The sequence below is a fragment of the Rhipicephalus sanguineus genome, chromosome 10 (assembly GCF_013339695.2).
Source record: "Rhipicephalus sanguineus isolate Rsan-2018 chromosome 10, BIME_Rsan_1.4, whole genome shotgun sequence".
In the NCBI taxonomy this organism is placed as follows: Eukaryota; Metazoa; Arthropoda; class Arachnida; order Ixodida; family Ixodidae; genus Rhipicephalus; species Rhipicephalus sanguineus.
The window spans coordinates 112,603,248-112,618,309 of record NC_051185.1 but is presented as its reverse complement, the minus strand read 5'-3'; the positions used below and the strand labels follow the sequence as shown (position 1 = coordinate 112,618,309).

General features: G+C 41.4%; 1 protein-coding gene across 1 annotated transcript in view; it reads right to left on the bottom strand.

Moving 5' to 3' along the window:
* Positions 1 to 15,062, bottom strand: part of LOC119372285 (uncharacterized) — a 115,835-nt gene that overhangs the window by 98,504 nt on the left and 2,269 nt on the right. The window contains exons 2-5 of the mRNA XM_037642761.2: positions 9,223 to 9,413; positions 7,799 to 7,871; positions 2,988 to 3,055; positions 165 to 284 (exon numbers count right to left, since the gene is read on the bottom strand). Coding sequence (XP_037498689.1) covers positions 165 to 284; positions 2,988 to 3,055; positions 7,799 to 7,871; positions 9,223 to 9,413 — 452 coding nt within the window. The remainder of the gene's footprint in view (positions 1 to 164; positions 285 to 2,987; positions 3,056 to 7,798; positions 7,872 to 9,222; positions 9,414 to 15,062) is intronic.

The following is a 15,062-nucleotide window of genomic DNA, read 5'->3' as shown; positions in this document are numbered from 1 at the left end:
ATAAAAAATAAGGTAACGATGTAACAAACCGACCAGCACTTTCAAAGTTCTGGGAACTGCATGTGCCAGTGGACTACAAAGGAAAAAGATTTGGCTCCAAGACTACTCATATGGTAGAGCAGAAAACGTTAAAAGAAGTGAGTGAGCAGAGAGCAGCCACTCACAAGAAGGTGGGTGATGTTGCGAACGGCGCTCACGACGTGCACATCCACGATAGCGTGCCCAATGGCCGTGGAAGCCAGCTGAGTCTTTCCTTGCAGGTCTACAAAGCGCAGCTCTCCCAGCTGCAAGACAACGAATGCGACAAAATTTAGAAGCCATCGATCGCATTGGTACAATAGTGGGCACACACACACACTCGGCAAGGTAAGCACAGTGCAACGTCAAATGGCTGCACAACATAGCAGTTGATAGAGACAGACTTATTTGCATCTACGGCAATTCACTGCTAAGCATGTGGTCACACACTCAGTTCACAGCCACTATGGAAACGTTCCAATGTGGGCAAAATGCAAGGACGCCCGTGTACTTTGATTTAGGCATTTTTAGCAAGAACAAACCTGGAAGCCCTCAGTATACAACCTTTCATAGCCATGTATTGCTTTGCGATGGTTCACAACTTGATTAGATTTGTTTATACAGAACCAAAATTAAATAGGATGTTAACAATGCAATCTTCAATCAAGAAAAGTTCCTTGTCAGCCATGTGACCACAGATGTGGCTCTTTCAAATATCACTGTTGTTTGTCACTCCAGCAAATGCGCTAAAGCTCACATTGTAACCTTAATCTGAGCAACACATATGCGGTTCCACATATCTGAGGTGTCTCTAAGAAGATGCTTTAGCTCATGAGGTCGTATACATCAGAAAACGTACATTTTTCAAAAGCCATTCCGCCTATTTAGGCATGATTTGTTTGATTTAAAAGTGAAAGTTTGGCAACCATAGGAAGTCAATTTCAAGTTATGCTATCAAAAGATTTTTACAACAGTTCTTGTAAAACCAAAAAAGTTACTAAATGTTAAATAATCAAGTTCACACCCCTCACTAAGTGATAAAAAACTGCACTTAAACTCTGTAAACTTCACCGAATGGTTCAAGCAGACAAAATTTGGACATTACGCACTGCTCCATAATATACCACAAATCTCTTAGTAGGGCTTTTGCAAAACCTTCATAAATACTGTAACAATGTCACATAAGCTATAAATTTATACATATCAGATTTATCTTACTGATAAGATCTTACAGATGCAGTTGTAAAAACTGTGATATCAGTTTTATGTGCAAAGTCAAACTCCGGTTTTCAGCATTTATTATTTTGCAAGCAGCATGTTGATGCTCGTGTCTTTCGATCGAAGTGATGCAAAGAGCTTTACATACTTTACTAAAGTTAAAATGCTGTGAACAATGTTTCAACTTTAGTAAAGTATGTAAAGTCGAAATCCACAGTTCACTCGAAATAAATCAGGCAGTTTTTCTGCACGCAAACTCTCATCTTATTATTATTATTATTATTATTATTATTATTTTGTAATGGGCACCATCAGGCCATGGTGTCCCCCTAACACAGGACTATGCACACACTGAGGCGTTTCCCTTGTGCTAACAGTAAAAACAAATGGCATGTGTTCATGCCAACAGTATCCATCATGGTGGTCTAGTGGTTATAGTGCTCAACTGCTGACCCGAAGGTCGCAGGATCAAATCCCAGTCGCGGGTGCCACATTTCAATGGAGGCAGAATGCTAGAGGCCCATGTGCTTAGATTTAGGTGCACGTTAACACTTTGAGGGTTTTCACCATATATGTACAGCATCACCTAACAGGCTTTACCAAAGGCACCATACATGTACGGCATTGCCTGTATGTTTAAAGAGCGTGCCATTTTCAATCATTTCTCTTGCTTGGCATGTGCTGCCACCCTTCAGGAATACGTGGAATTTTTTTTCATAAGTAGATGTATCTGGTTTTTTTTTTTTTTGCTTTCGATAGCAGCGCGGCGGTTTTCACTTGCACATCGGAACGCACGCACGCAGTGTAGCTGGTTTCGGTTTCGTCCTTCGGGTGGTTATCGCTTCTCGTGCCCGCAAAGCTGATACTAGCTGTCTGGTTTCTAATCTCTAAAAGGGTGACCACTTGTGACCCACTCGTTTATTGCTCCCCAGGGCGTGATTACATCTCTTTCCGTGCGGCACTAAATTACACGAACGATGCCGCCGTGGTTGCGTTTCCTGTTTTGGGGAGCATGGACATTTTTGATCGGGAAAGTACTAACTGGTGCCCTTATCTTTGTATGTCTGAGATCTATGTTTAATACAATGCATAATTTGTATTTATAAAAAATTGTATATGTGTTTTTTTTTCTTTTAGGATTTTGCTTGAAGTTACTACAAATAAACCATGTGTACGTAACCACAAAAATGATTTTTCTGCCACCTTACGGGCACGCAAAAAAATGTTAGACAATTTTTTTCTTAAATAGAACGTCTGAAGAACTTATTTCAGCAATAAAGAAGCACACATTTTTGGACTGCATTTCGTGAAAAATTTCAACCCTCAAAGGGTTAAAGAACCCCAGGTGGTCGAACTTTCTGGAGCCCTCCAATACGGCATCTCTCATAATCATATCGTGGTTTTGAGACATAAAACCCCAACAATTATCATTAACAGCTCTCATTTTTCTGTCACCTAACAAAAGGAGATTGATGTCTCCAAGATCTAAAGAAATCGTTGCACCAGGGCCGTAACTAAGGGGGGGTTGAGGGGGTTCTGACACCCCCCGAAATTTTTCCATTCTTTAACTTTTCGGGTGATAGTCAAATATTTGCATGCCTTCACAGCGACCACAAGTTGCCAAAATTGGCCGTTCAACGCACAAACACCCCCCGAAAAAAATTCCTGGGTACGGCCCTGCGTTTCACCAACTCTACCTAAGAACACCTGGGCCTCCAGACATTGCCTCACGTTGACGTACTCAAACTCACCTCTGTGCCAACGACAGCAACCGAAACTCCCTTCAGAGTTTGCCACCAGCAGACACACGTGGGCACTCCTGCGAACAAAAATGGTAAAACTGTTCAATCGATTGTTGCAGTAAGAACAGCCAAGCATAGAGCACAGAAAAGAGCTCACTTCCAGCTGGTTTAATGGGATGAAACGTACATGCTTGATAAATATACACACAAACATAGAGTAATAAACAAGAATATAATGCAAGGTGTTTCAGCTGACTTGCAACAAGTATACTTTTTAATTTCGTGCACTCCTAGGAACACCTGCAAAAAAGTTACAGTCCCGCTACCTTATTGGCATAGATGGAATAGTCCAATGTTGCTGAACAAACGTTACAACTTTTCTACTGAATACTTTTCATTACAGTTTCTATTTTGAAGGTTAATTAAGCAATCTTCGTTAACTATCCAGCTTGTGGGATTGGCAGCTATCTTAGCCTTGGTGAAATATTTCAACATTTCAGAACAAGTGCAACAACTATTGCATCGAAGATTTTTTTATAGAGTTACTAATTGAAAAGTTAATTAAACAATCTTTGTTAATTACTCAGTTTAGCAGATTGGAAAAAATATCCTGACATGCTGTGTGCGGCTCAGAACAAAAACTTGGAGGACGCTTCAGCTTCGCCTTCAAGAGTAGAACGCGATAGTGCAATTGGGCCCCGTGCGCATCGCCTTCTCAATTGCTAGCCTGGGTTGACGCTTGGGCAAGTTGGTGTGGATTCATTTCAAAATGTTAACAGCGCAAGAACAAAAGGAAGGGACGAGACAACAAAGGTAAAGAGCGCCTTTGTTGTCTCGTCCCTTCCTTTTGTTCTTGCGCTGTTAACATTTTGCTAGCCTGGCTTCGGTTCTCGGTGCATGCCTCAACCGTGCCGTAAGGAAACGAATGACTGTGCGCGTAACATTGGCCGTTTCAAACTATCCTAGAATGCCTACTGCAAGTACAGTTGTCAGGTGCCCACTACGCCATAATTCTTCCTTTTGCGAATCAGCGAAGGACCCATTATATGCGCCCGTAAAGCAACTCTATAACTTATGCTGCTGCTCACATTGTTGATGTTTTTGCAGCTGATGATGATTAAACATGTAGGAGCGCTTTGTAATGGATGGGCCTTTAAAACACCCACTCGTTGACAATTCACATGTTTTGACACCTGGCACAATTCTACGCTTCTGCCACGCCATATAACGTGCGTTAAGGAGACTCCTTCCACTACATGACATTTATATAGCGTTTTTTACAGCGAAAGCTGTTATGAGATCATTTCAATGGCCGTTTTTGGCGCCGTAGTTGTCCGCCACCAGTGTCCGTAACCACTATCGCAGGAAATAAGAAAAAAAAAGGAAATAAGAAAAAATTTCTAGGATGGAACGAGGCTCAAACCTGGGCCCTCTGCGTGGGAGCCCAGTGCTCTACCTCAGAGCGATGCCGGTGCTTGAAACTGCATTGCAAAAAGACCCTATACAGGCTTCATGTCGGGAAGGAACCACATTAACGTATGTAATATAGTGTGGTAGAAGAGTAAAATAACAACCAGGCGTCACACAAACGCGAATTCTGTAACCGGGCATCACACAATGCGAATTGCGCAACAAGTAGGTTGTTGAATACTTCCAACTCATTACAAAAGCCTCTGCGATAATTCTTATTTGTCATCAGCCACAGTATCAACAAAGTGCACGTAATGCCTTACAGGTGTTTAGCGAGTACCATGGTTCTCCGCAAAATGACGCAAAATTGCATACGGGCTGCTTTCCTCCTTCACAAATATTATGATTTATAGCGTAGTGGGTTCCTCGCAAGTGCACTTCTATTGGTTGCCAAGGAAGCCCATAAGGCTCTCATGATCCATTTCCTCAGGCTCTCAATAAAGTTCACTCTCTCTCTCGCTCTCCGTTTCTCTGGTTAACGTATCTTATAAAGTGTGGTGGGACAGTTAAATAACGACCGGGTGTCACACAATATGAATTACGTAACTAGTGGGTTGTTTAAAGATTCCAACCCATTACAAAGGGCTCAGCCATAATTCTTCATCGTCATCAACCGTCACATCAACAAAGTGCACATAATGCCTTACAGATGGTACCTCGCTTCTCCACAGAATAACGAATAATGTCGTGGTGGGTGCTTCCCAACTTCCCAAAAATTATGATTTGTGGCGTAGTGGGTACGTTGCTAATGTACTTGTATTAGTAGCCACAAGAGAGTTTCTAACGGGCTCTAGAAATGCCACTCTTCCAGCTTTAGCTGTGACTGTGCTGTGCTTTCTGCGCAGGCCTGGCGTTTTTTTTTCTGAAGCAGTTCCAACCAACAGCGTGGCTATATGGCAGAACACCTGCCTGCCACATAGACGGCCTGGGTTCGATCCTCACTCGAACCAAAGTTTTTCATTATTTATTTTATTTTCATCTTTCTCGATTTTTTGGTCACGGAAAAGATGATTTTTCGCTCACAATCAACTACACTGACACCGGTAGCAGAATTTATTCGAAACGAGCTCTTTCATGCTCTCACGTTAATACCGGGCCAATTCAACATACGCAAGTTAGCTGAAACACCATGTATATCACATTGCATTTTTTTGTGAAAATAGTTACTCCCAATAATTAAAATGCAATACGTTGCTATATTATACAATATGTTGTGCTACAAGATGAGCACTTTTGAGGCCAGGAAGTATAATGCACAATATTCTGTGTATTATCATTAGCCCTTATTTTGCCAAATTTTCCTCAGGCACTGTGGGACAACCATATGTTTTATTTTACCTTGCAAGTGAATGCAATCTTAGGTTGCCCATAAAAAAATGTTAAGTGTGTGAACATGGAAACAACACAACAGAAATGGCTTTTGTGTTGCGTGTTTGCATTCAAATGTGCCTGTGTTGCACATGTGACTTCTTTCTATGATAAATCCCTGCCAGCTAGCTCAACTTTTTATTGCTCTTACGTTTCCTTTTAACTGTGCATGCCCTGAGCTCTGATCCACTTGAAATTCATAAATGAAACATGTGCTGAAGTGCAATTCTTCAAAAAGAGAACCGGTGAATCCATTCAATTGAACTGTCATTTAGTCATCACACAACCTGAAAAGTCCAGCATTATGCACAATGTGCCAATCGAAAAATAACCACTTTGCCACTTTACTGCTTTTAATAATTCTATTGCAGAAGTGTGTTCTTTGGTCCTGTTACAGGAGATACAGTAGGCGTTTTTTTATGTTAAGTTGCCCAAAAGATGGCCCATGCCCCCAGTGAGTTGGCGATACGCTCGTAAACAGCCATGGTGCAGTAAGGAAGAAATTGCAACTATAACATGAGGGCATGCATTTGTGTTCTAGGTCCACCTCTAGTGTGACGTCCACCATCATATGAGGGAACAAATGAAATGTTTCGGGATGTGCATTCGAACAATTTTACACATTCCCTCTCTCTGCAAGTCATCACCTGCCAATACATCACAAGCCTAAGATGCAACATGTACACCAGTCCATGACTCAGCCTTTGCACTTTGCATGCACTCACGACAGAGGGTGCCACCACACTTGCTATTGGAGGTTACTCGAATTCATCACATGTGTTGCCTTTTTTGTAGGTGTACATAGTATCACTTCTGTGTTACAGAAAAGCCTTAACTTTTTTGCACTGAACAGGAGAAACAATTGTAATGGATCAGACTTTAGAATATTCGAACGAATATTACAGTATTTGAATTCGCTTCGAGATGAATTTAAGTTATTCTAAATTTCGAAGTATTCGAAATGAACGAATAAACATATATAAACCGAATTTAACCCACTGTAAAGGTGGTTTCACTGCAATAAAGGGGTGTTATACCGTGAACACACCTGTCCAGGAGAAATCTGCACTGCCGCAAAGCCCCACTTCTAGGTTAAAGGAACATATTACCCTCTTATCGATTTATCATTTCTTAAGTTTAAAAGCTCGTTAAACCAGCTTATATGCTCTAAGTATAATAAATTTTAAAATGTAACATATTTTACAGAGTATCACTTGCATTTTACGGAAAGTCAAATCCTGCTACTATTCAAAGTTGCTTTCACTTCCCTTTGAACCAAAAAGATTGACATTTGCACATGCCTTGTTTCAATTCTAAAAAATATTGCGCAGGTTAGCTGGGTGATGACAAATACGCTCTTTTTTTTATAATATGTGATATATACTATTCAAATTTGATTCGACATTGTTCGACCAAATCACTATTCACTTCGAACCTAAAATTTACTATTCGCACAAGCCTACTCCTGATGCTTTCTGAAGTGAATGTACTGCGCTGACAGATTGCAACATGACAGCAAAACTTATAGCATAACGAATGGTATGTGCTAGTGCTCAATATAACTGCATCATGACACTACAAATGTGCCCACTAAAGGTAACGCTGGCTCTGATGTATGTGTCAAAATTACATCAACGTGACACAAACTAAAGAGGGTGGGAACGAAAAGTGCACTACCTAGCTCTAAACTGTCACCAGTGCCTGAGCACTGTACACGAGGGCAGCTTCAAATATTCGCTACCGAAACACTGAAGGCACACGGAATTCACTTAGCAAATCTGTGTTGTTTGAAATCGTTATTCCATGGCATATAGCCAATGACAAGAGTTTCCAGGCATATGGAGCAGCATTTTCTCAATCTTTCTTTTTTCTTTTTTTCAGCATTTCAACAGCTTTTTGCTTCATGCCAGTTAGCCGTACAGGAAAAACATTTTCTCAAACGTGATTTGCGCATAGGGAAGGTTCACTACACGGTCCCTTACCTCGGTCTCTGGGGAGACGAATTGATTGCGTGTCATCCACCACGTTCCTGCTGGCACTGCATGTGTTTTCGTCCTGCAAAATGGAATTTGAATGCTTTACTAATAGGCTGAGCTCTTCATTCATTTTAAAGTAACACAGTGAGGCAGTACGTGTAATGCCCTAGTGTAAGGCTCCAGCAGTGTTTAGCGTACGCCCAAAGCATTGCGCATGAGTGCCTTCTTTCCCGATTCTTCTCCTTGTTAAAATGTGGCCATCATGCCTAGACAACAAGCCTGTCATATGGTGCTATGCAGCGGAAAGTCACAGCCGCTAGACTTACTCCAGCAGGTAGTTCATAAAGAATGTAAGCCCTTGTTCACAAATTGAATGAGTGTGTGTGAATGAGTGTGAGTCTGTGCGAGTGTATAAATGTGAGTGAGGGGAGTGAGGGGAGTAATGCATCAGAAAGCTCATGTAATTTGTGGGCAACAATAATAATGTATTATTGCAACGTATTAGCCGCTTCGCTACCAGCATTCATGTTCATGGACATGACTAACCAACAGAACCCAATAGGTGATGTTGATTCGCCACCTATAGTATCAACAGAGTTTGTATTGGCTCTTTGTTTTCTGTTAGACCAACATGGACAACAAAATTATGAAGCTGGAAATGCATCTTACGAAATGTACCAGTGCAATTTGCTAAATCATTTAATTTATTGTACCCCTCGATGAAGTAAAGATTCTTGTGGTGCTGGGCAAACAAATTGTGTGATAAGGACCAGCAGTTTCGTATTGCATGACTTCATTCAATGTTAGTTATCTCTACCTCATCAAGCCAGCAGAAACCACAAGTACACAAGCATTCCAAATAACATGATTCCTCTATCATGGTTTTTGGCGCATGAGTGTGACTGAGTGAATGAGGCTATGAAACACTCTGTGCACCCATCAGTGCTCCACCACCTATGACAGGTGGTATGTGCTAGCCACTTCATAATGTTTCAAGGTTATTTTGCCCTGTGTTTTCTCTATAATGCTTGCTATGATGTCAACGTCACTCAGGCATTTGATGAGGCTTGTATGTGTCCATATGACAAGACTTTTTAAACCATTCATGATAGCTAAATAAATGTTACACACATACAGCATCTGGTACTGTAATGAATGAAAGAGGGGGGCTCGTTTCTTTTGTTCGACACAATCTAATGACAACCAACAGGCAATAAAGCTATAAGGAAGGTAACGTAGGGGACACGGTACATTTTAACCGTAGTATAGTAATTATTATACAAACAGAAAGGAATTAAAGTGGATGAAAAGTGAACTTGTCACAGGCAGGGACCAAACCTACAACCTTCGGCATTGAATATCTGGTCAATCAGTAGATCAAAATGGCAGGGAGGTAGCATTTATAGATGCCATACGCATTTAAATCTCACCAGAAATGGGGTGATGTCCCAGACAAACAGTGCGCTACCAGCAGTCACAAGGACAACCCTGGTGCCCAGGGGGTCCATGCACAGTGCCACCACTTCGCCAAATGGGTGTGGCCTCCGTGGCGTCGACCATGGCAAGGTCCAGAACCGGGGTCGGGGGTCTTGCAAGTGCCGCAGGTACAAAACCACGTGCCCTGCAATGTGGTCAAGCACCCACTTTCATTAAAGGAGTACCGACACAAACATTTTACATTTTGTTTTTTCTGTTGCAATAAGTAGCTAACGACCCACTTATCACAGCTGGAAACCTCGTGGGCTCGAGCGCGTGATGGTTGATTTTTTGGAGATGCTTTTATAGCGCCCAGTTACAGTTCCGTTTTCAGAGTGCCGACTGAGGCAGCACCCAAAATGGTTTTCGAATAAACATAGCTGGCCATGTGAGCACATAAAGCCACGTTCACATGAGCACGCCGCGAACAACTCTTTTCAGCGAAGGCTGCCTAATCCCCTTTGGGTTGTTGCAAGTATGTATGACCGCCAAAAATTCACTGCCAAGGCAAGGGCGTCACCCTTTGTACACCCGTGAAAGTCTGCCCCCTCTTTCCATTGAAAAGGTATGCTAGGAGAGAGCAGCCAAGGATCGTTGCAGCCAACACAAACTCGTGATGCAGGCGGCAGTTGGCTGTTTACATGAAAACAAAAGGCGCACTTTGCGTGCAGTGGCACAACACGCACTTTAAAATTGATTTTAAATATGTTCTAGGCTATATTACCCGTGATATTCTGTAGGTGACATGTGTGTGTCCACACAAATATATCCCACAAGTTATCTCGCATTCAAAATTTTGTGTCGGTACTCCTTTAAAGGGACACTAAAGAGAAAAACGATTTCTCTCATATTTAAAATTACTCTTTCACAATTCCAATATCGCCATGCTTGCCACGAGAAGATGTTTGGTAAGGGAGAAAACGTGCAAAAATAAAATGTGGGTGGTTATGCCACCTTGAAATTCCTTCACCAATCGTCGTGACGTCATAGATTTTTATGGCATCTACTAGGTCCTACGTAGTTTCTAATGATTAAAAATGAAGTAGTATTGTCCTCTGAGAGGGCAATAGGATTAACATAACAAGTTTAAGGGAATTTCATTGAGTCAATGACGACACAAAAATACAAAAAATACTCTTCGAAATCTGTGACATCACAGACAGAGATTTCGGTGCAAAATTAAAAAATGACACTTTGACCTTGATTTTCTCCTCTACCTGTGATGGTGAAATTAACGACATTACATTGGAGTGTCAAGAGTACAATTTATTATTACAAACCAATTCATTGTTTCACTTCAGGGTCCCTTTAAAAAGCAAATTAAACTGGCAGAACACTCACCAACCTTAGCAGTTGAGGAACACTGCAGTCAATGCCAAGGAATACTAAATATAGGTGAAAAATACTAAAATTGTTTTACATTGCAGATGTTAACTGCATATAAAAAAAAATATCGCAGACTTCATTCACTAGTACACAGTAATACAGAGCGACAGAAAAAATAATCAGAAGCCATAGGCAAGAATTCCCCAAAATTTTTCCAACTTATTCACAGAATAGAGGCTAAAATTGCAGTTTTTGTTACATGGTGCTTTACGATAGTGCCACGTGCGTTTCTTATTATCACTTTTGCTGTATTCGTTTTTCGCCCACAAAGACTGTCAGCAATGCTCAGCGCAAACTGCGCCTCATTGTTCGAGATGCTTCGCGATTATTGTAGATCGTTATGTTAAGATTGCGTGCAAGACGCGAACATTTGAGCTTATTCTAGAACTTCCGCGACAACCAGCGATAACGCTGGAATATTCATCGGCACATGTATAAATGCCGACGCGCTTCACCGCTTGTGAGTTGATCGACGGTCGACGCTCTGTTCACCGCTATCAGTGCATTGCTGTAGTTTGACTTTCAGTTTCCCAGCCACAAGTCCAGCCAAACAAAGAGTTTCATCTCTGACGTTGCCTTCGTCGACGTCACGACCACGTGACAATAGAATAGAATGTAAAAAAAAAGTATCCCCTGTTTAAGATGCAAAGCACTGATTGTGATAGCAATTGTATAAGAGCTATAAAAAGGTTGCAGCATTAATTTATACAATTAAATTAACGAGTCAGGTGTCAATGTACCCAGGCAAACAGAAACACATCTTACTTGATAACACCAAACACAGGCTTTAACAACACTGGCAAGTCTAACACCCCAAACACAAAGTGAACGAACACAGTGGGTTGCTTCTCGCTTCTTGGAGAGAACACAAGCCGCAACATTCGGCGCACAGAGATATGTTGGCACACCGAGCTGCCAGCCCCCGTGGCCTTGGAGCAGCTCCTTATTACTTGCAAGGGTGTGCGCATCACTTTCAGCAACCTCTGTAGTGCAGAGGGCACCGCCTTTTATGGCTCTGACCACCCCAGGAATGCATGCTTCGTCACACTCATCCGTCACCCCTTCAGGGGCAGTTCCAGGGGGTGCAGAAGGCCAGCCCCCAAAAAGTTTTTCACCTGCCAAAGAGCAAACATAGTCAGGATGCCCCTAGGAAACTCCAGGATGTTTCCCTGGGGGGACAGCTACTTTGATACAGAGACTCATCAGGGAGGCAGGCAGGGGTTGCCCTGAAGGAACTATAGACGGTTACAACATTAAAATAAAGACACACACCATCTCCCGCTAAAGGGGACCATGAGGCGATGCGAAGCAGCGTTTCGGCATGTAGAGCCCGCGTTTCAGAGGGGGAGTGGAGAGGGGAAGTAGAGAAGGGGAGGGGAGAGAAGGAAAGGGTGAGGGATAAGGGGAGGGGAAATGGGAAGTGCGGAGGGGGAGGGGAGGTGTGTGGAGAGGGCTTGCGCATGCACAGTAAGGGTGGTCACGCCGCACACCACCACCACCACCATCGGATTGAACTCCGCTATAAGATGCTTCACATCTAAAATACAAGCTCCCCCCCACAATTGCAGCATGCCATCTGTCGTGCAAGGTGGTTTCTGTTCTGATAGTAAGAGCTTTTTCGCTATTAATGCAAGTACTGCGCATATTAATAATTAAAAGTTTCTCATCGCTACTTAAAATATTAAAATATTACGTTTCCCCGAGCAGTGATGTCAGAATCTTCGCTGAAATTTGTCAGAAAATTCAAGTTTTTCGACCGAAAACCAGCGACATGAAGGTGTGTCTGTATGGGAGAATAACCTACCTGAAATACGTTAAAGCTGCTTGGCGTCATGTAAGTGAGCCGATGCAACTGGAGGGTGCATCTACGCAAACTTTCTCTGGGGCAGGTTAAAACTTCAGGAATTATGCGGCTGCCCCCCTGCCCCAACCCTCCCTGCCATTGTTCACCATGCTACAAAAATCATGCAGCATACAGCTTTCTAGCACACCGATTCACTTTGCCTGTTAACGCATTTTGTGCATCATCGCCTCTCAAAATCCAGTCCATGACAGAAAAATATCCGAATGTTTTCAATGAGTTTTGTCCTCTTCATCGAGACAGATAGGTGCCACATCCTAAATTATAAAAATTGACACAATATCACCCGTTCAGAATATACTCTGTTGTCAAGGCACCATGAATTCTTGAAACTTGATTGATGTAAGTAGTTTGCTGGGTGGAACAACGGATAGAAGCCCACTCTGTGGCCACATAACGTATCTGCCAACAAGTGCTCACATACTGCCACATGTAATTTATACTTTTATAGGTAAGACATAAAATATTTTGCACACCTTCCCAGTACTGTAGATGCACCACCCAAAAATACATTACACGACACAGTTTTTGTTGTTTTCTCTGTAGAGCAATAACTGCACACTGACTTTGAACGTTCACAATGCCACAATGACTTTGAACGTTCACAATGTTGATGCTCAAAATCCTCGGTTTTTTTTTCTTCACATTCATGTCTTTTCACGTCTCGTTAGCTGCATTATTTGACCTTATGTTCTGCGTGTTTGTTACTCATTTTAGACAAAAGCGTGCAATGAAGCACTGCTTAGTTATAGTGTCATCAATTAGGTATTGATGCAGGATTTTTTTTTTCTCTGTGAAACCACCGTCCATCCTGTTACCACATATGAAATTCACTCGCAACATAAGTATGAGTGTGTTATGTTGTAAAACACTTGTACATTCACATTGTGTAAGTGTTTCAAATTGTAAGACACTTATATATTCATAGTAAACCTCCGTCAGGCCCTTGGCCTTTAGCTCTACTGTTATTGGTTGGTTTGATGGGCCTTAGTGGTAAGGCTCAACCCAAAACAGGGAACTGGCCATGAATTGTGCGGCAGTAACATTTGTGGCAAAAAAAAGGTAATAACAAAGATACTGGACCAATAATTTGTAGACAAATGAAAATACTGAATGGGGATTCTGGTTGCTTTATTGAACGTTAACAAGGAAATAGTGAAATCTATTTTGACTAATATGTAGCGAACTAAAAAATAATAGCAGTACATAAATAAATTAATGAATAAAATAAAAAGACCCTTATAATATTAGCATGGCAGTCTCTGATTCCTTTATGAAATTAAGTATGGCATCATATATGCACCTCTTGCAGTGCCAACGACCCCAGTGAGAATAACAGCGATAGGGAAAGTTGAAGCCCAAGTTTTCGAAAAGGAGGTTACAAAAATCTTTGCCTTTGAAACCTTTTGATTTTCATATTTTCTGCACATTACATAAACTGCTGCTTCTTCTTCATCTTGTGCACAGCACGGTCATTGTGGTAGAGGCAAATGCTACACATTCACATCAGTTCTCATTCAAGCGATGATTAAGAAAGCACAGCACAAAAAAAAAAAAAAAGGTAACGGCTATGAAAAAGATATACAAGAAGTGGTAAATAAAGGGCATACTCTGAATTTAATACACTGCATTTCGATACATGTTCCGTTTGGTATTATATTCCTGGCAACTGACACTGGCAACCTACTCTGTGCCTGCATGCCAATTAAAATGAGCACTAGAATTGCAACAAATTCAAGATATGATAATTATTACGAGCAAATTGTTATTACATAAGATGCACAAAGACAGCTGGCATACACTGTGCACAGGGTCAGAGGAAAAAGGTAATCTTTTCCTGATTAAATGCATCCGTTACCTAAAACAAATAATAATTTTCTAAAAATTCAAATTACTGATGTAAGGCAACTGTTGAAGTTTTAACTTTCACGAGCTGAAAAGGTGTGCCTTGTAAGGTAGACATATTTTAATTTGAAGAACTCTCTGATGCAGTTTCGTCAAGATGATGAATGCATCACACTACTGGCACATTCATCAGGTACCTTCACAGAGCTTCATCATTTGGCAGTAGTCGAGCAGAAAAAGTAGGAGATTTTTCTTGCTAATCAAAGACCACTCATAGTCACAGTTAAATTACGTCCCCATCAGTGCTAAGCATTGTTTGTATCATGAATCGATTTCTGATGTTCGAAAGGGGTCTATCTTTATCAGATTATTGTTCAACACCTGTATCACAATATCAAACAGTGTGCACTTCACCGAAGTCACCTTTTGGGTGCTCATAACATCAAGTGCTACTGCAATACAAAAAAAAAAGAACCAGTGCATGGTTTATAGCAGAAAGATGCAAGCCAGTGATTTATTAGCTAGCTAGCTTTACAACTTTTGACGAATTAACCCAAATGAGCATTATATACAAAAAATGAGCATTACATGCACACAAAAATGCATTTATTTCAAATCAGCAACATGACTTGGGAATACAGCTTAAATTTTCAAGAACAAGCTTCAACCGTTGTTAGCGATTCATACGGAAAGTTAGCCTTC